The 25,913-nt window shown below is 31.5% G+C and overlaps 2 protein-coding genes across 7 annotated transcripts in view; one reads left to right on the top strand and one right to left on the bottom strand.

The window, feature by feature from the left end:
- LOC127719129 (A disintegrin and metalloproteinase with thrombospondin motifs 16-like) overlaps positions 1–25,913 on the bottom strand; it is a 154,575-nt gene that overhangs the window by 42,356 nt on the left and 86,306 nt on the right. The gene's annotated exons all lie outside the window — the stretch shown is intronic.
- LOC127718382 (hemicentin-1-like) overlaps positions 20,682–25,913 on the top strand; it is a 52,563-nt gene continuing 47,331 nt past the window's right edge. For all 6 annotated transcript variants that reach the window (XM_052224364.1, XM_052224365.1, XM_052224366.1 and 3 more), the window contains exons 1-3: positions 20,682–20,774; positions 24,839–25,010; positions 25,421–25,639. In XM_052224364.1, the coding sequence (XP_052080324.1) occupies positions 20,711–20,774; positions 24,839–25,010; positions 25,421–25,639 (455 nt within the window). In that variant the 5' untranslated portion in view covers positions 20,682–20,710. The remainder of the gene's footprint in view (positions 20,775–24,838; positions 25,011–25,420; positions 25,640–25,913) is intronic.

The following is a 25,913-nucleotide window of genomic DNA, read 5'->3' on the forward strand; positions in this document are numbered from 1 at the left end:
CCGACTGAAGATGTCAAATCAACATAAAAGTTTTGAAAAACATTAAGACACGACCAAAGATAACTACTGACACAACTTGATTAATAGAAAAAAAACAGATTAACACGGATGCAAGTTGAACTGTTTTGTTTTCTCTTTTGAAAAACACTCATTTTAATCCCTAACACTCGACTAACAAAGAACTAATTTTATTTGTTGATGACATTTTTGTAATTTAAAAAAAACAACAACAGTACTATCTGTATACCTTTATAATCGACATCAAGTAAAATAGTATTTCTATTTATTAATCTGTTCTTACACATTATCAAACTGATAATGTATCTAATGGACAGAGTTTTTTCTATAATATCGTTAAAAACTTGGCTACATTTGAGCATATGTCACACATTTTAGTTTTGAAACATGTGAAAGGAAGAATATCATTACACGATTACTTCTCAATACAATTTATTCATAAATGTCAGAGAAAAAGAATTCTGATAATAGCATTTCTGAAATGGTTTGGATGTTGACCCTGTATACAATATCTTGTACAATTTAAAATATTTCGAATGTGTAATTCCGAGTTTTGTTCACGTTAACTAATACAGTTTGTATATATTGTTAATATATAAAAAGATGTCGTTTAAAAATTTCCGTTTACATGTTATTTTGCGACGTTACGTTTGTAGAGATAACTGAGGTATTAATTTTGTATTCTTTTTTTGAGTTTATTTGTGAATCATTGTAATTTCTATATGATTGTATCGAAAATTGTTTATGTTATATTGTAAAGCGGTGAATAGTAGAAAACAAAGAACAATTAATGTATGACGAAGTTTAAAATTAACTTACACCGACATGCTATGGACTTTTATTCGTGTTTATAAATACATATAACTCATTCTGTAGGTAATTCCAAATTTCAAAATAATGAACATATATAATCATGATGTAATAGATTTTTCATGAATTAAAAAGTTATAAAGACACTAAGGTGTCAACTCATTCAAACAAAGTTGACTTTCGATGGATTTGGTTATTTAATATTTTTTAAAGACTTATACATGCTTGGATTTAAAGCATTAGGTTTCTAGATGTATGTAAATATCAAAAATCACTTCGGACGCATAAAAATCATAAAGTGTTAGTTACCTATGTTATAAAAAAATGAAATATTTGTAATTATGTTCTTCACATGGATTTGATTTACTATATAGTGCAGAGTTTGCAAAAATTGTTTAATCCGCCATATTCCGTGTCTGCCAGTCACATAAAACTCATTAAAGATATCATGTTTATAATTGTGTACGCCAGACGTCGTTTCGTCTATATATCAGACTTATTAGTGTAGATCGAATCAACATTGGATCCAGTGGTGAGACAGTGTTGTTTTCATTTTGTCTTCCCTTGTATTGATACTTTACTTAATTTGTGCTAGTATACTAGTACTGCATTTATTTGAACACTTTTTTATTAACGTCTTTGTTGGGTTTGTGTGTATGTTTGTTTGAATATTTTTAGTAAGTTTTGTTGTATGTCTGTGATGTAGCTTTTAGCTGCTGGGTCCTAATTATTGTCATATTAACAAATTAGGTCTGTTTGGGTTGCTTATTTTATGTTGTCGATAACATGAAACTATTTTAAAACCGAAATGATAGATGGTAATTCGTATGCATATAGTTTAATATCGTTTCAGGAAATTATATGAAGAAAGACCAAAGACGCACAATTATGCTACACGCTATACATGACTAAAATGAGGAGGATTAACAAGTTTTTGTGGAATGCAATTGTTACACTGTTACACTGTGTGTTCTTGGTTCAAATAAAAAATTAAACTAAGAAAACAAATCTTATAATTAATCATATTCATTTATTATAATTGTTTGATTGTTAAATAGTTTTAAAATTTTCGAGTCGTATTGAATATCTAAACATTCGGCAATATGTTAACATTTTTGCGATGTTTAATCAAATTTAGAGATTTTCAACAAATCGAGACATTGAATATTTGATAGGTTTGATTAAATAAACAGAACATCAAGCGATGACAAAATCATGACCGAAAGACAAAAGACAATACCGTAGCCAAACTAAAATTAAAGAATAAAAAATAAATTTTAAAAAAGATAAGATCAGAAGATAATTTAATAACATTAACAGTACCTTATTAACTGCACCAGATGCTCATCTTGACAATTAATGTCTACACAGTAAATGTTTGATTTTCACATGTTTGAAGTCAGATATCTAACACAATCGTAAAGGAGTTGAAAAAAGGACCAATAGTACAGTAAAACCCGGACAATCTTGTAAGCTTTTACCTGTTCATTTAAGACTTTTTTGTCAATAAATAACAGCATATATATATATATATATATATATATAATTGATTTTCTGAAGGATATTATTTTCACAAAAACCAGGAAAAACAAGTATTGGTATAACAACGAATTGGTTTGCTGTTTCTTGTTTGTTTGTTTTGGTTTTCTTTTAAAGAATCAGCAATTAATTCGTGCATTTCAACAAGGTCTGCTGTTGAAAAAGTCCAATAAAGTTCACCTAAACTTCAATTTTATTTGTGCATTTCAACAGATTTAATTATACAGTTGTTGAAAATGTAACTCTGGAGACAGTTATAGTTACTGAACATTACCCAGTAGGTGTGGCTGTTGACCCAGTAGACTACCATGTATATTGGACAGAAACGTTTTCATCAAGACGAATCATAAGGTGAATCCTAAGGTGCAATTTTGACGGAACGAATCCAGTACTTAATTTAGATGATGAATCTCCTTGGACTATATCAATCGATTTGATCTACAGGTTTGTGTCTTCTTCATACTGATTAAGTATTTCTGCACAACTCACAATTAAAATGGATTAAGATGGAGAAATGACGATATACCAGGGTAGATAAATAAAAGAAAGGTACTTACTTTTGTGATAATCAAGAGAGCTGAAATTAACCATCAGTCAATTAAAAAAATAACCATGATAAAGAAAAAGTCTTGTTGTTTTTATGCATGTTTTAAAAAGTAGTTTATCAACCCAGCCAATGAAAAAATAACAGTTTGGACAACGTTAAAGGTTATTGTTCAAGATGGACTTCCACCATATGTTAGTTCATAATGAACGGGTATAATTTTCTTTTTAACATAGTTAGTTGGCAAAGCATCAATTTAAAACGGGAAAAGACATAAAGTATTTCGTCTATGCACTTGGTTTGACACTGAACAATTCGTGATGATCTGAAACACTGAGGTCATGTTTAATTGGCTTATTTGCTTCATTATTTTGTATTTCTAATTAATCATTTTCAATGTTTTAAGTGGATATATTTTGAATCAGTTTAAGGCACAATACGAAGATTAAAAATTAACGGAACTAATCAGGAAAATATTATAACCCATGGAATTGGTTATGTCAGTGATTTGAGTATTGGTATACTTACAAATTAATTGTTTCGAGATTAATGATTTCTACGAACTGTTGATTTTTTTATAATCAACTTATGTTTCACTTTGATTAGTATTCAGTGGTGAAAGTTCCGTTTTTCTTTATACAGTGTTATTTGATATTGTGACATAACGAAAAAAAGTCGACGCCAATCGAAACTATATATCGTGTAAAATAATCCGAAAAAATTAAATTTTCAGCAACATATTCTCTTATGCAATACATCATTTTTCTAACGACTGGGAAATTTAACTTTGAATAACGTAATCTCGACATGATATAGGGCTCATAAATTTGTCTTCATTAGCCTTATTAATTAAGTTTTAATCAAAATATTTGGAAAGCCAAATCATTTATGAACGTAAAAAGCACTGAAAATATATTATTTCCAAAATTATCCTAAGGTCACATATGTCTCGTGGTAGAAATCTGGAAAAGTTCGTAACACTTTCATGCTTGAATGAAATTAAACTTGCAAACGTATGACTATCAGTCATATAGCATAGTCGAACAATCCTTGCGATCATAAATATTTCGAGCACGATTCTCGTACTCAGACTCAGAAATCAAACAATCAAAATACAGGATTTAATGTTTCGATCACACATTTTGTAACGTTTTATAACCGAAACCACAGGAGTGCATACTATTTTGCTTGTGATAACCTCTGTGATGAAACTACAATCAGCAGTTTATAGACACAGTCGTTTTGCACTCTCAAAACTGGCGTTTAAAACTTAGAGGTGAAATTTATTTAAGTGTAATTGGACACGTATTAGGTATTGTCTGTATCAATGTTTTAAAACTGTTGTCATTCCATATACAAAGGTCGTTTAATAAAATATGCAAAGACACCAAGCTTATAATCTCGTACGCTAGAAGCGCGTTCCGTATACATCAGAATCATCGATGGCGCTCACATCTGAAAAGCCTTTAGAAGCGCATTAAAACCAAAAAAGTTCGAAAAGTTAAAGTGTTTAAGTCTCCTTTGAGATTTATTTGCTCACAAATGATTTTAAAATTAGGCCTCCTCAAAACATTTGTTATGTGAACTAACATTACTATCTTATATTTAAATCATTACATGTATCGTGCTTAAAAACAGATATGAAGAAAAGATACATTATTGCACATGTCTGAACTGTTTTTATGTTATTAAGTCATATGCGGAACGAAGATATACTTGTATCCCAATTGGATTTCCAAGACTTGAACATTGTCTTATACTGTCGCCTTAATTGAACTACGCACTATACCAGATCTTACTGAGCCAGCTTACATGTCACACAAAGAATACAATGCAGTAGTACATATATCATTTATCTTAAAGACAAAAGCCGAAAGTGCTTGATGATTTTTAGAGGTCAACCTCAGAATTACTACCATAATTATAAAATGATATCCTTGATATTTTTCAAAATTTTTTCATTTTTTGCAGATATGAATTTAGGTTATATCTACTGTCTGGCTACGACACTGGCGATTTGAAATCAGTCGACATTAATAGTTACAATGTAAGCTATGCATATGATGGAAATTTAAGTAACATTGAAGCGTCATTAACATTGACGATAATTACATTTATTTTTTTGTTTTTTATCAAATACATAGGATAAATAAATTGCACAAAGAAGGGCCAAACGTCATATTATCAGAATCAGAAACCATTTATAGCGTGCTTATGTCCAAAACAAAACAAAATGATACTAATATAAATATAATAAAAGATAATTTGATCTCTGACCATGCTGACAGGTAAAAAATATAAAAAAAGAATTGTGTCCTGCGATAGTTTAGACTATATCATTGAATAATGATAGAAAAAAAAATGAATAACCAACCATCTCAAAATATCACATGGATAGCAATAAAACAATATAATGTATCTCCTGTTTATGACATTACAATAGTGATGAGCGGAGATAAATCTAACGTTTTCACACAGAACTGTTTAATTTTTTCAATCAGTCATTACATAGTAACGATTATAGTTGTTTAACAGACTGTTGAAGGCAGTACGGTGACATGTAGTGGTTCACTCTACGTAATTTTATCTCTGGCGGAGAGTTGTCTCATTGGCAATCATATCACATCTTCTAATTTTTATACATATAAATAAAAAAGGAAAATATACACAAGACTAAACAAATCCGGTAAAATACAGAATAGTCTATAAAGTTATTTTAAGTTCCCTATTTTTTTCGATAAATTTACTAAAATTAGTGTTCGATAAGTTTGGTCAGATACTCATAAAGTTATCTAGTGCATATGCTTAAATGAACAACTACAGTTTGCTCAACACACCATTGAAAACAAACTCATCATAGATACAAGGCTAAGAATTGTGTGCGCGTTCTTGTACAAAAGACTAAAAAAAGACGCTCGAATAAAACAGTTAAAAGGCCAAATAAAGTACAAAGTTAAAGAGCATATGAAAAGCCTATTATGTTTCATTATTAATATTGGCCTTGAACAAGCTTTTAGTAACTGCAAGTTCTCTTAGATCAGTACTCTGTGACTTTGTTTTAATGTTAGTTGTTTGTGCTTCGAGCACATCTGTTAAGACAACATATTTCCAACTGACATTTACAGATTGTTCTCATGTTGTACTGCTATAATATATTGTAACAAGATAAGGGGAGGGTTGAGCACTCACAAACATTATTACCCCATCACATTCTTTATGTGCCTGCTCCGAGTTTTAAGCCTGTAATAAAGTGGTTGTCGTTGGTTACTGTCTGTTATATTTGTTTTTCCTTTATTGTTTTGTCATTACTCGGACTGCTGATTTTTTTTTTTTTTTTTTTTTTGTTATTCTAATTTTTTATTGTTTTTTGTTTGTTTGTTTTTTTATTGGTTTCGCATATTATTATGTCGGAGACTTTTACAGCTGACTATAAGGTCCAGGTTTTTCGCTTATTGTCAAAGGAGGTTCGTTGACCTATGATAACTAACATCCACGTTATCTTAGACTCTGTTTGGTAGTTGTCTCATTGACTATGATACATGTACCACATATATTTATTTCATATAGCTTGCCACACTCTGCTGTCTAGTTATAAAGATAGAAGTCGTTGTCAATACATCTAAATGTGTATTTCAGTCAAGACGATTGTTTCGAAAACTGAATACCCCCTCCTTCTTTTGACTTGCATCTTTAGCTTCTGTGATTTTCGTTATAATATATGTATGTGTTGATATGTTTTCTTTTATACAGTTTTTGTTTTAATGAATATATACTCATTTTCCAAAATGTACAGCTGTCTGATTGGCAATTATAAAAAATTTCCTTATTCTATATGTAAACATACAGTGACAAATACATATCAGGACGAGAACATTCAGATAATATATAGATCCTGCTTTATACTAGACCTAGATTTCTAACATGCAATTTCACATGGTAATAGTCCGCAGAAATATTTTTCACCTTACCAGACACATTATTCTGACTCAAAGCCGCACTATAGGCGAATATGATACCACGATACGACTGAGACCGTTATAAATTCTAAACTCACATTACACACACACGCATGGATTTATAAAGACTATTTGTTGATTGGTGTTTCTTGCAAATTTCTGTACATTTGAAAATTTCTCAGTGGTAAGTTTTAAACGATGTAAATAATATAGATGCTGGCCTTGTCTGCATAATCATGGTCCAGAAACACGCTTGTGCGCTAAAATATTGTTGTACCTTCAACATTGTAATACTTTGACTTGCTAGACAATGAAGTAATGCATGGCACTAATGTTTTGGTATACAGATCTTTATAATGTTCCCAATGAAGAAGAGCATGAATGTTTATTGTGTCACTATACACTATAGATATTTGTATTGACTGCATGCAAAGTGTCTGCAACAAGGAGGCGGATCTAGGATTTTTGAAAGAGAAGGTTTAATTCCATAAAACGAACAATATTTTTGGACATTTTTATGCTAACAATTGATATATAATCCAATTAATGGGAAACGCTCTATACGCCCCCGCCCCCTGGATCCGCTACTAGCACCAGTTCTGAATTTACCGCATTAGATATGCAAAAAGACGTACTTCAAAACGATCATCCCTGGTGCTCAGTATTTCAAAATGTGTTAATATCAATACAACAGATACAGTTCAAATTTGAGTTTATTTAAGATAGCCGCGTTCATGTTTCTGCATCTAACAAGTAATAATTAAATGTACTTATACATGTGATGTGTGTGATAATGGGTTTTGATTTGCTGGTAAAGTAAGGATAATTGAATGATATCAGATTTAAGATGCCTGAAAATAAAAATGATGTCATTCGTGAGTTGAACTTAGAATCGATCACTTCGTGGACAATCATTATAGATTTACCAAATGATTTGAAAGCCTTACTTGTACCTATGAAGTTGGATGGAAAAGAGCCGGAATGGAAATTCACCGCCAGCTCTGACCAGGTTTCAGTACAGCTCACTTGGATCAAGGCAAAGGAACCGGACACATCATCCAGGAAACATGAGCCGGCCCTGCAAAAGAAAACCAAGCCACCATCTACCAGGAGACGGAACGCTAAGCGTTTCGCCCAGTGGATGGACACTAAAACAGCCGTTGCTGCCCAACAACAAAACGCCGAGGCCAGTGTAGACTACAACAGTCAGACAGAAGCCAGGGACACAATAGTTGGTTAACTACTCACACCAACTAAGTACAGAGGTGAACCAGTGGGAGTTGTCATCAACACGGATACTGTCACAAATCCGTACAACCCCCAACTGGCATTACTAACCACACCACCGCATACGTCGTCCTTGAACCTTAAATCTAAAGAGGCTATATAAGCTGTAATTCATGTACATTAGTCTGCAATATCCAAAAGGATAGCCTAATCCTAAAACCAATCATCATCATCAGCAGCAGCAGCAGCATCATATTGATAGTACACAATTGTATTCGCGGAAACATTTGTATTGTTTAATGTAATTTCTGATATTGGTTATTCGAAGCTCTGCAGTCATGCAACGAAATCCATTTAGGTGTGCCTACCTCCAGCTCACGTTTATACATCATACTTTGTAAAAACATCACTCTGATTCAAACAAAAACTTCTGACATTATCAAGATGCTTGATTTCTTGACTGACAACATATTTGTTACGTTTAGAGGACGTGTTTTTTTCGGCAAACAATAGGCATGTCCTTGAGAACCAACTGTGCCCCTCTTCTTGCCGACTTGTTCCTTTACTCATATGAGGCTGACTTCATACATGAACTTCTTAGGGAAAAGAAAAGAAGTTAGTAGTGTCCTTTAACTTTACTTTCCACTATTAAGATTACGTTCTCTCACTAAATAATTCTAAATTTGGTGACTATGTTGAACGCATCTATCCCTTCGAACTTGAGATCAAGGATACAACAGATACAGTAAAGCTGCCTCATACCAATACTTACATATAGAAATCAAAAATGAGGGTCGGCCGAAAACAAGACTTTACGACAAAATAGATGTTTCAGCTTCCCAATTGTGAACTTTCCATTTCTATGTCATGTATGTAGCAACATTTCAGCAGCGCCTGCATACGGAGTGTATATCTCCCAGTTGATACGATGTTCCTTTGATTATATTTTCACTCTGTTTATGTGTTCCTAATCTAGAAGGAGTATTCATGTTTAAACCGTATAAGAACTTCAAAATATCGAAATTATTGTTACCTGTTCCCTTTCTCACCTGTATCTATTACAGGAAAACTGCAATGGCATTACGATACCGAGGAACATTTCGTACATACGTCATTTGTGAAGAAATTTGTGGCTTACCACAGATTTAGTTGATTTTATATTATTGTTTTTGACGTCTTAAAATTGCTCTTCATATATTTGAACCTTTTATCTATCAAATATTGGAAATTTAACTGCTCTAGAAAGTACAGCATTTTCTAGCATTCATCAGACTGTGCTATCAATTATATTAGACATAACATTAATTCAGGCCATTGTAAATTTGTATTTTATGTTGTTTTACAGCTATTTACCATTTGTTAGATTAGGTTCATGATTATAGCATCAGCACCTGATAGTCTTTTTTGCTTCAGCCAGATCGTCGGTCATACTTGATGATCAGGTCATTACATTTCTGTTTAAGAAGATTAAATAATTGAATTACTGTAATAGTTGAAAATACCGGATTTTTGAAGTCGAACAAATTTTTTAAGGCGATAATTGAAACTCATAAATGTTTTTTGAGGTTACCCCCACGTAAATCAGTATCAAAATGTGGCATTTCCTTATTACCGAGACTGAGTATTGAAAATCTGAATCATGCCATAAGAATATTGTAGACAGGAATACTTAAATATTCTGTTGCTAGAAAATTTCACTTCAAAAACTCCTCTTCCATTACACGATACAGGCAGATATGTTTTATTGATGACCACCCATGACCAAATCAATAAATTTTGACAACACCACGTCTATAAAATATGATTACGCCATTAGCGATACCTTCTAAACGACCTCAACGTCAACTGGTAATCAAGTCGTCGAATGCTATGGCAAACAGATTCACGACATAAATGTTTCCAATATACTGAAATTCAAAAAATCTACTACAGAAAAAAACAAATTAAGCCCTTAAGTTTAAACCGAATAATTGCTTAAAAAAACACACTGCAATGGTTAAAACAGAGGCCAAATCAAGGTTTCAATGCATACCACATGATTTGAACACTAAACATGACGTAATCAATTCAACGTTCGAACTGCAAACTTATTTTATTCCAGAATTACATATTAGAAAATGAGATTTAAAACAAATAATCTTGTGTTGCGTTTTTAAAGTTCATCAGTATAATTTGCTAGCTTGTCCATTTGAATAAAATAGATTTTGACAACGCCACGTCTTTAAAATTTGATTACGCCATTGGCGATACCTTTTAAACGACCGCAACGTCAACTGCTAATCAAGTCGTCGAGTGATATGGCAAACAGATTCACACTATAAATGTTTCCAATATACTGAAATTCAAAATAATCTACTACAGAAAAAACAAATTAAGCCCTAAAGTTTAAACCGCATAATTGCTAAAAAAAACACACTGCAATGGTTAAGACAGAGGCCAAATCAGGGTTTCAATGCATACCACATGATTTGAACACTAAACATGACGTAATCAATTCAACTTTCGAATTGCAAACTTATTTTAGACAATGAAGTAATGAAAGAAATTTACGTTTATACATTTTTTTGACAAGAATTTCATATTTGAAAATGAAAATTAAAACGAATAAATTTGTGTTGCGTTATTGAAGTTCATCAGTATAATTGGCTAGCTTGTCGGTTTGAATTATCAGATATGTGTTCAGCGCCAGCTCTATATAGCTTTTTGTACATATCAGACTAAATAAAACACAGTTTTGTTTCGTCATGACTTTTTAATATTTGGAATACTATTAAAAACAGCTTTTTATTAAGTTGTCATTGTTACCATGCATATTTTCCTGTTTGGCAACATTGGGTAAGCTTTTTAAATGCATTTAATGTGTCTTGTCTTGTAATTTAGATGTTTCTCTTATATAACAATTTCGAAACTTTGATTTACCATGATGTTCGCATGTCTTTTTTGTTAAATTCAATTGTTCTCGTTTGCATATAGATGTATCGTGGCTTTTTTGTTTGTTTTGTTTATCTGAAAAGTCTTTGCTCGATTGGTGCTTTGCCTTGATGGACCATTTGTGTGTTCTAGCTTTTAATTTGCCTTATTTGTACATTTTTGTGGTTTTTGTTTGTCCGAATGTCTATTTTGGTTGTAAATCTCATGTACTACAATGTACATGTATTTCGCTGATTTTAGTTCATTTCTACTGTTTGTCTTCTGTGTTTAAAGATAAATAACGTTTGAAATTTTTGTTATTTCTATATAGATTAGCGTACAAAAATGTATTTACCTGACGATATCGGGGTATAGGTATTTAGTTGAATCTTAACAGGAAGTTGTGATAATATTAAAAAACCGACACGGATAAAAATAATAAACAATGTCAAAATGTTCTATCCTATAGATTAACAACTGTTGGTTATATTGATAATTTCGAATCTTCATTGAAGGTGGAGCACGAATGATGTGTTAATTAATTCTTTTGATGAGCATTTTGTATGCAAGAGTGACATCCCTTTGTACTATATTTCAATTTAAAAAAAGTCCATTGAATCTATGCGTGTATTGTCTCCCTTGAACAGGTTCATAATTTTATATTTACGTTTAGTTATTTAATTTCATTTTAAATAATTACAAACTTTATGAATTCAATAGATTTTAGTTTTTTTATTGGTTTATTAAAGACATTCATGCATATTCATAATTTTATTTATTTGTTTTGAGACGTTTAAAATAATTATATACCAATAAAAGGAACCTTTCATAATCTATTTAAATATTATTTGGTTACATTCAAGTGAACAAAAAATTGCCGACCGTGCGAGGGCTTTATAGCCAGGCAAGGTCGTTAATAACCCCCATCATCAGCAGGTGAAAAACTCACCGACCGTACAAGACCCTCATGGTCAGTCAAGGTCGTTAACCCTCCCCCCCCCCCCCCCCCCCCCCATCAACAAGATACTTGGTTTAATCACTGTGATAGTGCATATAGTGCGATTGCCTCAAACTTTGAAAGCCGCATTATGGTAATGTAATGTATATATAAAGTTTCTGTCAATTTAGAGTTTGAGGTAAATTATTCAGGTGAACAACACACCTGAAGTCATTCTGCTGTCAACTGTTTTAAGTTATTGTCCGCATCATCTAACCTACACTAGCATTGCTCCTGCTAATTGTAAAAGCATTTATTGTTTTGATATGGTATATATAATTATGTTAGAATTCAAATGAAGCAGACAAATTGCATTAATATAGTTGCTTTATTTGATTCCCTAAAGACAAATATATGTATGCTAACACATACACACACAAGATACACGTACGCACATAAACAAAAACAGAACACCATAACCACCACTTTGTTCCAGAAAAATCAAACTTATGTCAAATGCTTTAGTGAGACATTATGATTGGAACCTATATAAAGCATTTGAATTTTTATGAAAAAGACTATATATGAAAACCGAATTATATTATCTCCCAATAATGATAAAATGTTGTGAAAATAAACCAAAGTTGTCTTACATTAATCACAAAGAGGGGCTAGTAAACAATTTGAGCTTAATTAACGTTAAAACAATTTTCCACTAAAACTGAATGTCATTTTATTCAATTATAGGGACTTAGTTACCCAAATCTACTAATTTTATTTGGTATTATGAATTTTGATGACAAAAGATAAAAATGCTATAGAAATGTCTAATATTTTTTGACTTGTCTATTTTTATTTTTTTTTTTTTTTTTTTTTTTTTTTGTATACCTTTCTTACATGTCTTTAGCGAAACAATTAACATAATGTTCATTACTTCTCTCTCGTTACTTTGAATAGATGGCGTTTGCTGTATTCGTGATTTTCAACCCTAGAGATAGGATACTTACCGATGCCAACGACTGAGAATGAATGTCATATTTCTAGGGTTGATAAATCATTGTATCAACTTATATCGAAAGTCAACCATTGTTTTATTATATTACTTTTTTTATCCATATCCTATTTTTACTAGTATTCGCTCAAGATACTTAAAAGATAGGCTAAAGATACCATAGGATATATTCAAACTCACAAGTCGAAAACAAACTGACAATGTCAAAAAAAAAAACCAATTAAATCAACGAAAAGATTAGCAACAGTACATAAAACACAACATCGAAAACTTAAAACTGAGCAACACGAACCCCATAAAAAACCAGGGGTGATTGCAGGTGCTCGTGAAAGGTAAACAGATTGCAGGTGCTCGCGAAAGGTAAACAGATTACAGGTGCTCGTGAAAGGTAAACAGATCCTGCTTAACATGGGACATCCTTCGTGTTGATCATTTTAAGTACCAAACCGGTGATAAGTTTAATTCGTTAGGTTTTATTCATGGAGAAGAACCCGGGATTATGGTAACAAGAATTGGAACATATCCGTCGTCATCAGTAACACAGACATCCATTTACGTTCAACTAACTTTTGATGGCGTCCTTAAAATATTCGAATGGATGACTTTAACATCACCACTTTAAACTCTTGGTTCAATAGCTTCCTTGTTATCAGCATCCCTCTATCCATGAAATCCTGATAAAAAACAAGTTCTGGAGTATTGTATTAGTAAGGAGATATATACTTCATATTCAGGTGATGCTGGAAAGCTGCTGTATAGATATAGAAAGTTCACAATTGGAAGGCTGAAGTCATCTCTTTTGTCGTAGAGGTTTGTTAACTGTTAGTGTTATATTTGACCATATTTAAGACTTCGTTAACGCCCGGTGTGTAATATCGACAAAAATAGTGCTTACCAATGTTAAAATGAGAACAGATCTTGGCATGAAGGAACTATTTCTTAAATCAATACCATACTAAAAAGTATCGTTATAAACATATGCATTTTACAGGTACTACAATTCGTCGATAACTTTATTTTGACATTGCACAAGGTCATGTTTTCTCTGACTGATGAGGACGTCTTGACACTAGATCCATTGGATGTTGGATGTGTACTTATTGATATTTTAGTGTTTGTTTCATGATTTTCTTATTGGTTGTTATTGACTTTGAACTAGTTGTCAGCAACTGCGAGTACTCTCAGATCTATACTTAGTGTATGTTTTGTTGTTAGGGATTAGGGATGGATAAATACCCTGCCACGTCCGGTCTGTGTTTTTTGTTTTTTATTTGAAGTTTTTATGCTTTGTATGTATCGGATGAGTTAAGCCTTTTTCAACTGATTCTTATAGTTTGTTCATATGTTGTGCTGTTACACCACTGTTCCAGATTAGGGGAGGGTTGTGCACCCACAAACTTGTCTCACTCACCCCCACCCCCCGCTTTCTTTATATGCCTGTCTTAAGTCAGGAGCCTGTAGTTTAGTGGTTGTTGTTGGTTCATGTCTGTCAAATTTGTTTTTCGTAATTTGTTTGTTAAATTATGAATAAGGCCGTTAGTTTTCTGAATTGAATTGTTTTATACTTTTTATGTTGGGCCTTTTATAGCCGACTATATGGTATGGGTTTTTTCCATTGTTGAAGGCCTTACAGTTGCCTATAGTTGCTTACATCCGCTTCATTTGATTTCTGGTGGAAAGTTGTCTTATTGGCAATCATTCCACATCTCCTTATTTAATGTAGATAAAATTACTATAGGTGTGATGAGATGATTAAAGCTGTAAATTTTCTCCTTGACAACATTTATGTGGGATTCGGCAATAAAGTTTATCGACAAATTGTAGGTATTCTTTTATGCACCAATTGCGCCCTTTTAATATCAAACTTGTTCCTGTACCGTTTTAAATGTATCGAACTCAGTAAAAAATCCGTTTTAATTCCATTTAATTGATGAATTTAACAACACATATCATCATCTTCATGATATCTTTTCGTGAAAAATATACCAAATTCAACATTTTAATCTTAGGTTTTTGTACACATATTTTTTGTGATCAACAAATGAAAACACAACAAAATATCATTATTTTACATATATGTACATGCACGGTCATCAATCTGCCGATTCCTATATTGTAAACCAACTTTATTTCGCGGATACTTTATTCAGCGTTTAGCCCTTTCTAGCCCATTTCGCAGCGATTTAATTTCACGATTCTTAAATTTACTTCATGTAGATAAATAAGGAAAAATCCATGTTATACATATTTGAGACGGTTTATATTCGCTTGTTTTTCTATTTGCGAAAGTCGGTTGGTTTACAGTATTTTGGCATTTAAAAGATTATGTTTTCTCCGACTGTTACTGCCGTCTTTACACTGAATCCATTGGGTGTTGGATGTGAACTTATTGATATTTTAGTCTCTGATACATGATACTTTTAATTGTTATTGGCTTGCTTTCTTTACATTGTGTATTATGTAGTTTTGGTAATGTTTTGTGGTTTGCATCGATCTTATTGTTTAAGTCTTTTTTCGACTAATTTTGTTTTCTTATCTTGGGCTGTTACACCACTTTCCCTACATTCTGTATGTCCAAAGTCAGGAGCCTGTTATGCAGTGGTTGTCGTTTGTTGCTGTATACTATATTTGTTTTTGATTTATTCTTTTATAAATAAAAAAGGCATGTGTATTTTTTAATTTTAGATTTTAACTGACCTTTAAAATGTTTAAATTTTAAATATTTTATTGCACAAGCATTGAACAAGACTTCCAGATCTTCGATATCGATAGTTTCATGTATTTGTTCAATCCAGGGCTAGTTTATGCACCATAATATTCAAAACAAATCCACTCTATCTCAAAATATTGTTTTAATGAAACAAGATTTGACCATGGTTCTTATACTTTTTTTGATATTTTGTAACACATATATTTATTTTTCCCTTTGACTAGATATGCGCAGGTAACAAAATACTTGAAGTAAATTATGAATGCATCTCCTCAAATCAATGTCGTTAGTCCCGCCTATTACATACCGCATGCAATAAACTGAACTATTGAAGTGTATCCATGAGCCTTATATAATATATTGAGTGTTGCATTAGTAGCCATTTAAACTTTCAGTAAAAGTAAAGTATGTTTTATGGAGTGAAATATTTGTTTTAAAAAACATCACTGGAGGAGAGAAGTTCTGTAAAGACAATTGGGTAAGTTTAAAATACAAATTTATACTATTTTCTTTAACATTTAGCTTAAGTATGTTTTCTCGCTAGTATATCTCCTGTCTTAACTCGGTCAATATGCGCAATTTCAAGGCGTTGATTTTTCACATATATTGGTTAACGTACTTGTGTGATTCAATATTTCTCGATTTAGCAAACCTGAAGAACTCTCTGAGACGGATTCTCAAAGAAGAACATCCCTTTTTTCCGCAAAATGATATTATCTGGATATTCAGTTCTCTGCAAACGTTAATGACTCAGTAGTTGTTATCAGCGTTTGGAGTAAGGTCAGTCAATTGCTAACATTTGTAAATTGCACATTTTTTTTTTGTTGGTCATAATATTATGTTTAATTGTCTTATCCCTTAGATATTAAGACCAATATTATCCCTCGACATTTTTATTTATTATTTTTGACATAATAAAGAAATAAACCCCTTCTACCGGACACGAATGGAGAATAAAAAAATGATTAAGACATACTAACACTTCTGGTCCCAATACTGGTATCAAAACACGTAACATGCTTCTGTATACCTACCTATATGTTAATGCCGCTACCAATGAAATGTCATTTGACTATTTATGGGTTTCAGCAAGTCAATATAGCGGCTCGCTCCTACGTAACGACTTATCTACTGTGAAATTGACGGCTAATGCGAAAGTTGTTAATCAAAAATTGAAAATGTTTGCGTACATGATTATAGGGATTAAACTCATATTGTTGTGAGGTTATAGCTGTGAAAACTGTGGCGCTGAATCACAAACTGAGAGAGTCCTTTGGATTTTTCTTAAGTATGTGTGATTACACACAAATAATCTATAGAAAAAAGTGCTTAATCTTTTAATGTTTCATATGCGTAGTATATAAAACACTTAAATATTAGTTTTCCTATATTCCCTAGTAGATAGCAGAATTTTTAGCAGGAAGAGTTTGTTTTTTTCTCACATTATCTATTATAATTTAGCATCAGAAACCTCATGGTCAAATATTTTATCTGTATTTTATGAAGAGTAAATAGACGGTGGTGAAATGACTCTTTAACATCATTTGATTGGATTTTGTTTAAGATTTAAAGAAACGAGTCAGATACACGCTTTTTACAATTAATAAGAATTACATGAGTAGCTTCAATGTCGTAGATTAATGTATTTATAAAGTCACAGATTACGTTTAGATTAAGGAAATGAGGGATAAAAGTCGATGTCTCAACACATAAAACATATGATGAGGTATTAAGATATACGAATTTGCATTCATAAACTATATATAAAAACGTTGACAAACAACAAAAACAGTGGATTGTATCTTGTGAAAAAAAATGTACTTGTTCGGTCGAATATAAAACAATTAATAGACAAAAAGATTGAATCATTTACGTCATAAAGAGTGGATTATATTACAAACGCATTCTTATAATGTCTTCCTTGTTTTATTACAAGTCCTTTCGATAATGACATCTTCCTTTATTTAAACGTAGATAGATGCTTTAAGAAAGTTGCAAGCCGTTATTGACCTTTTGAGTCCCATTGTCAAATGAACAATTGATTACTCAAATGGTTTCACATACTTCAAAAATATGATGCCCAGTATATCTTTTGAAATCTTGTTGTTTATTAGAACATGTTTTTGTCAAAAGTATGAAGAAATGTATTTATTGCCATAATTTCAGTTATATTGAAGTATTAGACTGGAGCAACCAACACTAAGGCTCATTATATCTAGGTTTATCTGTAGAAAATGTGTACAAGCAAATGAGATACACGCCTCTATTACAGACTGGTACTGTTATAACATGTAAAAAAAGTAGTTTTGAGCAAATATTTTAACTGCCTTTAAAATGTTAACTTAATGTATTTAGAGCAAATTGGCAAGCTGACCTTCCGTAGCAGACAAGATAAAATTATGTTTTTGAGGACTTCTCCATCTTTAATCTGTTGACATGTCTGCTTTAGACTCGACATGTGGACAGGTCTGTTTTTTTTCAATTTTTTTGACAATTTCAATGTGGGTTGGTGTTATTTATTCCGTTGTTACACATGTATCAATTTTTCACTGTTTTAATGTTTTTCTTGTATATCAATATGTTCATGGACTTTCGTGATTCCTCAGTGACGGATTGGTGTTTGTCACAATCCATGTTCACTCCATTTATTGTTATCTTGATACTAAAAATTAAATAAGTATATACTTCTTAGCACAATTTACCTTTTGTTATAATTCAGATTTTGCCAAGAGTGTTTATTGAAACAATTTAATTAGGCAAATAAGTTATTTCTAGAAAAACATGTTGCGTAATTTCAATTGTAATTATCTATGCTTGTCATAGTCCTTGAGTTTCCACAGGAAAATGTTTCCGAAGACTTAGTCATGTTAGTCTTTGATATTGTATCCCCGACATGGGAAAACACTTTCGGTCTTGTTAGTCGCATGTTGTCTATTTGCGTATTTTGTATGATAGGAATAAGTGTTTTCTTTGTTTCACAAGCAAACCGGAATATGGCGTGATAAGTTCGGGTCAAATTTATTAAGGCCGGGCCAACGCTTTGACGTCACACAGCCGTGATATACAATTGTATTAAGACCTGAGCAGAGTGTTGCAGACAATGGAACGACCGTTAATGTAAGATGAATATCAACTCTGCTTTGTACTAGACCGACATGTGGATTTTTGACGTGCTAATTCACAGGGTAACAGTCCGCAGGCATACATATCACCTAACACATTATTCTGACTCCGAGCCTACTAGTCTTTGCTCTTACTCCTAAATGCCACGTGCTTAGTGGAGAAGCAGCAACTGCCAATTTTAAAGTTTTTGGTCTGAACCGGCAGGGGTTTGAACCCACGATTTTCTGCACTCGAGACGAACACGCGACCATGACCACCGAGGCGGTGTAAAATAGGAAATGAACAAAGACTATTTTAAACATTAAAATGATTTGCAAAGAGTGTGATTTACATAGCTAAATATAAATCTTATTGTATTATTTGTCCCTCAACTTATTGGCCATTTTAGAAAAAATCCAAATAGAAAGTAGAAGGATTACCTAAGCTTTGTTTTACAACTAACTAGAAAAAAAACAAGATCGTTTATATTTTACTGCAAAGGTAAGTTCTTACATTGTCAATATTTGAGTTTTTTTAATGTTGTTTTCTTTTTTGTTTTTAAATCAAGGATATCATATTTAAAGAACATTTTCAATAATGACATCAGGTTCTATCTACAAAAATAAGTCTCATTACTGCAGAATGATTTGTTCTGCATTAGTTCTTTTTTTTCGTTCGTTCATGATCGTTGTAACATAAGGATTAAGCAAATTAACAAACACTTCCTTTGTAAATGGGTTAGGTCAAGTTTGAGTTAAAAGTGCCTTTCTCCAAACTAATTTAAGAAACAATATGTCTATCAAATTCACAACTGAGGTGCACAACTAAATGTTGATTTTCAAGTATGACATATATACAAGTACGTTTCAGCGTATTTAGCCCTACAAATTTATTCTAAAAGTATGATAACATGAAAATAGAAATGTGTAGTATGAAGAAACTTTGAGTCTTAAACTTTAAATTCCTTCGAAATTGGAAATATCTGCTCGAGTTGAGTTGATAACTCAATTGTATAGTGGTATCTTTCAGAAGATTATTCAACGCCCTACAGGCGTTTTATAAACCAAATAATCTTCTCTTCTGAAACGCACACTTTCGTGGTAAATTGTACTTTGTTTTTTTTTAACGTGAATGATTCAGACAGGAATTGTAGTCAACTGTTAACAATTTAAAATAACCGTTTATATTTTTAGCAAAAGAATGTTGGTGCAATTTCATAGTTAATTTTATCATCTGAAAGTTAAATCGAAATTAAAATATTCTTTTACAAAATATATGGTCCTTTGCGTACTCCTGAATTTAACGTCTAATTTGAAATAGATTTCCTGTAATGACTATCTTGTTCGTCATCCTGCATACGTCATATATTATCTATCCATAATTAGTATGTTGCACTTATTCATTGATTACCATTATTCTATAGACGGTTGAATGAACTTTTGAACTCTACATTGCTTACCATTTTTTTTCATTTTTTATCACACAATACATATATATGATTTTTTTAATAAAATGCCACAATTGATGATTGTTATAATGTAATTTTTTTAACGAAATGTAAGATAAGCTGTTAACATTTCTAATCAGCATTTAATTGTAACAGAATTGCTGCTCGGGAATAATGAATCGTTAAAAATGAGGACATGTGGTATGAACGCCGATAAGACAAATATCCACTAACGTTCAAATTAAGTGGATGTAAGCAATAAAATGGCAACCTTCAACAAAAAGAAAAATCCATACCGTATAGTCGGCTTTAGCAGGCCCTTACATGAAAAATATAAATCAATTCAATTGGGAAAACAAATGGCCTAAATTATAACCAAAATAAAATTACGAAAAACAAATATAACAAACAATGATACATAAATTATTATTCTTTCTTAACATTTATATTGTTTAAGGATTTTGTGATCATCAAAATCGTAGTCAAAATTGAAACAACATGAAGTCGAAACACTCTTTGCTGTACATACAATTATTGGTTAACACAGTTTGTTGTATTTATGGTAAGTAGAATTTATATATATAAGATAATAAATTATTTAAGTTTGCAATGGGGAGTTTTCTCTTTTGTCAAGTTATTTCTTATTTCCAAGTGGAAACCTTGAATGTGAATACATCATGTACATATTATGTAAACCTTTTTTTTATTATCCGTAAATTTTCAGTCAAAGCACCTGATCTAATTATCGTATCTAGGTTATTTGTTTAAAAATAATATAGGGTTATTGAATAAATATTGATGACTATTAATCCGATCATATTTTTTATATTTCACGTGCAAGCTTGCAGGTGAAATTTATCTTCTACAAGGGAAAATAATTCGTGCGATATTTCTGTAATTGTATAGTATAGTTTAAACAACTGTTTCACGCACAATTTTGTCATTGGTGACGTCGATAAAACGAAGGTGTATTTGCCTAGTGCAATTTTTATCAATATTGTTTTTTGACGAAGTCAATAAATAATATATGGACCTGTTCCAATTATATTGACTGAAGACGAAGTATAACGTATTGACAGAGTGACAAAATACAAATTATATATCGAGAAACACGTGACCAAATAAACCAGTGACAAAGAAGAAACATTATTTTTCAAACAGACCATAACGGAAAGTAAGTGTGCAATATTTAATGATATTACATACATAGATATAAGAAGATGTGGTATGAGTGCCAATGAGACAACTCTCCATCCAAGTCAAAATTTATAAAAGTAAACCATTATGGTTGCATTTTTCTAGTTTTTCATTGGTTTATTTGGTCACTTGTTTCCCGATATAAATTTTGTATTTTTACACTATTTTATCATATTGACTCTACGTTACTATTTTCAAAAAATATATTGACTCCATGTTACTAAAAATAGTAGCATCGAGTCAATATGATTTAAAAAATAGTAACATCGAGTTAATATCCTTTTCAATACTAATTATATGTATTATATAAATTTGGGACTATCACTCAGTCAATACGTTATATAGGGACCTATTATATTATATGGATCCGTGAACTTCGTCATCGGTCAATATAATCTAAACAGGTCCATATATAGCGTATTAACCTGGTCAAAAGTCCATAATTGACTAATATTGCACACTTACTTTTCGTTATGCTCTGTGCAAATTTAATGTTGCTGTACAATAATGATGATATTGAATAAAAAATATCATCGTTATTGTACAGCAACATTAAATTTATTCAAGCATTTAAGAAAGAAAAGGAAAAAAACATTGTTAATGCCAAATGTTTGTTTTATCGATAAACAATCTAAGCGACATCAACGATACTGAAGGTGTTTATTCATTTGGTTTGTTTTGCAAAATAGAAAAGTACATTTTGCACTGCAATCATCTTTCACACCAAACGACAACATTTGGTAATGCTATTTGAGTTCGTTTTCAGTGCGAAAAGTTATTGTTTTTCTTTATATGCATCACATCATATTTTTGTAATTGTATACCGATGCCTTTTTTATACCAGCCATGCCATGTAGAATAAAGTTCCTTGTTGTTAAGAGTCAATCCGCCATGTTATCTTCAGAAAATCGTCCAAATCAGCAGTCATAACTTGAAAAAATGTTCAGATACATCATCTTACTCCTTGATATAAAAGAATTTTACCACTTGATTTGTCCCAAAATCGTTTTTTTTAGTAACAACCTTATTTATTTAGTGCTGTTATTTCATAATGAAACGATGGAAAAATCTAAACTGGTTATGCCTTTTAAGAATGACACATTATTATACTAAATGGTGTAGTTGAGTTTGTCAGCTGACATCTTCCATTATTCTTTGTTATGACCAATAAAAACGTAAGTATAAACGATATGGCACAATACCAGGAGACCGTACACGAATGCGAGTTTTTTGTACCTGAATTTACATGGTTGTCATTTGCTTATATGATGCAAGACCTGCTCCCGATAGGAATGCAACTTATATCAGTTTTTACAATTGAGTATGTTTTACATCATAACAACGAATTATGCTTGGCAATTTATTATACGATGCCAATTGAAGTCTTTGAAGAACGGTGACTTAAATCCAAAATATACACTTTTTGGTTTTGATTTTAATTGCAAACACAGTGGGAAATAAATTGCCTCATAAAATCATTTGAAAGATTAAAATCGATATGATAAAAGCAGTAAAAGTAGTAATTTACGAAGAAAAAATAAAAGAAATTTTAACTCGTAATTAAGATGATAAACAACGCCAGTACCAAGAATCTATACTTCAAGACCATGATGTATTGTTTGTGAAGGTGATACGAAATATTTATCAACAAGGTCTTGGTATCTTCCGATGAACTTTTAAAAAAAGGACGAGACGTTCCTAAATTTATTGTTTATAAAACTTTTTATTACTTGAACTTCAAAGGTTTTGGGTTGCCTTATCCATATTTTGCAACCATTTCGTAATTTTTGGTATATAATTATCTTAAACTTCGCATTAGATCACTAACAACGAGTCTGTAATCTGGCTTAACATTATTACCATTTTAACTATGATAGGTTTTTATGACTCTTTTGTAGTCGAAATGCACGTGTAGTGTACACTATTATAACATGTATAAGACTGTTATCTTTGAAGTGTTCTCATACTCATGGCCGAAGTGATTACATGTACTCGGGAATAATCCGTTTCCGCTCCTACTGTTAACGATTCATTTAGGTTTGTCTACACCTAGGTACGTTTTAACTTACAAAATATTTTCGTTATCTGAATGTCTCACTTATTATATATTTGGTTACTAGTATATGGTACCTTTGCAAGTTATACATGTCCATCAGACTTGGGTTCATCTGACTTCGAACTCATTTTACGAATCAATGAACAAGGTTGGTCATGTACGTATCACAGATGCTATAAGCGGTGGGTAAAATATATGTGGTGAATGGAATGATAGCAACGCGTAAATGTCTTTGTTGCTGAGTTTCATTTAACCTTCACTAGATGCCCCCGATTTCAAAGATCATCAGATTATGAAAAAAGTTCAGCGGTGCATGCAGTGATTTGATCTGATAAACATATTGCAATTCAATTTTGAAATAGGTGCAGTTGTGCAATCTGATGTACAATTTATAGCACATTGTTTGTAATCATCACACGGAAGATGATTTCAGTCGAAAACATCATGCAAGACCCCAGCATAGACTTAATCTTTCGATAAGGCTATTTTAAAAAAGTAAAAAAATAACAAAAATACCGACCTCCAAGGAAAATTGAAAGCGGTAAGTCCCTTATCACATGGCAAACCAAAACCAAAAGCTCAAACACATCAAACGAATGGAAAACAACTGTCATATTCCTGATTTGGTACATGACCTTATAGTTTAAGCAACAATATGATTAGTGGAATGAGATGATTCGTGTTGAATCAGTGCAAAAAAAGTTGACTTTATCTGTATTTCTAATTCTCGGTTTCTTCATAACGACTCATATTACACGCATGAAATTTGTCACACGCATGAACTGTGTTATCTTTAATCAGAATAAAATATCTTGTAATGATACACGTAATAATTTAGTTTTTAGGAAAAACATGTGAAAATGTGTTAAATTTCTTGTAAAATTTCATCTTACTAAAATCCTAAAATCAAAATTACTGAAATATTTTCAGCTTTCGTTATTTATGTTATACGATATGTCAAAAATATAAACTGTATTCTTATTCCTTTTTCGACCACCAAAAAAAGGCCGTTATTCTATCCATTTTTATTCAAAAGAAATGTTTTGTTCAACGATAAACATTTTTTATCTATATATTATTGCAAAATCTGCTGAAGGGCGTGGCACTGGCATCTGGTGCAGCTGTGTGTTTTTCAGTTTTAAATAACGTTTCCAAATTGAGATTTGTTTTGTTTTATATTTATTTTTTTTTTCAATATCGAGAAATTACGAAAAAAAGTATAACGGATATTTATAGTATGCTGTTTGTCAACATTCATTTAAAGTGTACCTGACTGTGTGGTTAGATTTTTCCTGCCTCTCGTTCATCTTCTTTATTTAGTTTCAATCTTCTGGTAATTCTGTATATCATCCTTACAAAGTTTGCCATTGCAGGTAGACAAGAAAATCTTTTGTTCTCCACTGAACATAAAGTGAAAAAGATTGATCTGGATACAGGAGTCGTGAAGGATCTAGCTAATCTTGATACAATAGTACATTCCATAGCTTACGATGTAAAAGAAAGATATGTGTATGTTCCAAGAGGAGGTGAAAATGTCATAGTTAGGTACCGTCAATTAGTAATTAGTAACTATCATCCGTAGGTTTTATACTGACATTATCTTGATATTTATTTGTATCAAACAAAAAATATGTTGCCACCAAGAAATGCATGTTATATGTCTCCCTGAACAAAACGAAAGAAAAGAAAAATAAAATTAAGAAAACATTTCTTGGTTAACTAGAAAAACAGATAAAGATGTAAAAGGTTTATTGTAAAATAAACGCTCTTTTATATCTTAGCATAACTCTTTTCACATACAGCAGGGTTGTTATATAGAAAAGGATAGTTAAAAAAAGTAATTGAGGAAAAACGAAAACCTGTTTGGTGAAGAACTACAACAGTAATTGTATTACGGTCGAAGATCAATATTTATTTTATATTTTTGCTAACAAAAAGTTTTCTCATTTTTTCAGATTCCCTTATCCAAATGATGATCAGACTGTAAATTTTGAAACTGTTATCTATACAGACAGACCATATTACGTATCATTTGACTCAAAAAACAGTCATCTATATTGGACCGAACAGGAAAAATTAGAAAAAATTATGAGATGTAATTCAGATGGATCCAATTTAACCATCATTGTTAAAGAATTTAGTCTAACTGCATTTACATTAGACACACATCATAGGTTTGTTATTTTATTTACTCTATGTTCTTTAATGTTTGTTATTTTACTGTCATATCCTGTTGTTAGGAAATGCAAGTTGAATTGCATTAATGCTATTCTAAAACAACATGTAATAAGCATATGATATCATTTTAATATCAACTGTTGATATTTATCTTAGTTTTGAATAGAACAATGTTGATTGCAGTTTTTAGTCCATATGTGAGGACAACGTTGTCACTTTGTTTGATAATTTGTACAGACTTTTAATGATATATTGTTAATTTCTTTTTCA

This window comes from Mytilus californianus, unplaced genomic scaffold, assembly GCF_021869535.1.
Source record: "Mytilus californianus isolate M0D057914Y unplaced genomic scaffold, xbMytCali1.0.p SCAF_10, whole genome shotgun sequence".
Classification (NCBI taxonomy): Eukaryota; Metazoa; Mollusca; class Bivalvia; order Mytilida; family Mytilidae; genus Mytilus; species Mytilus californianus.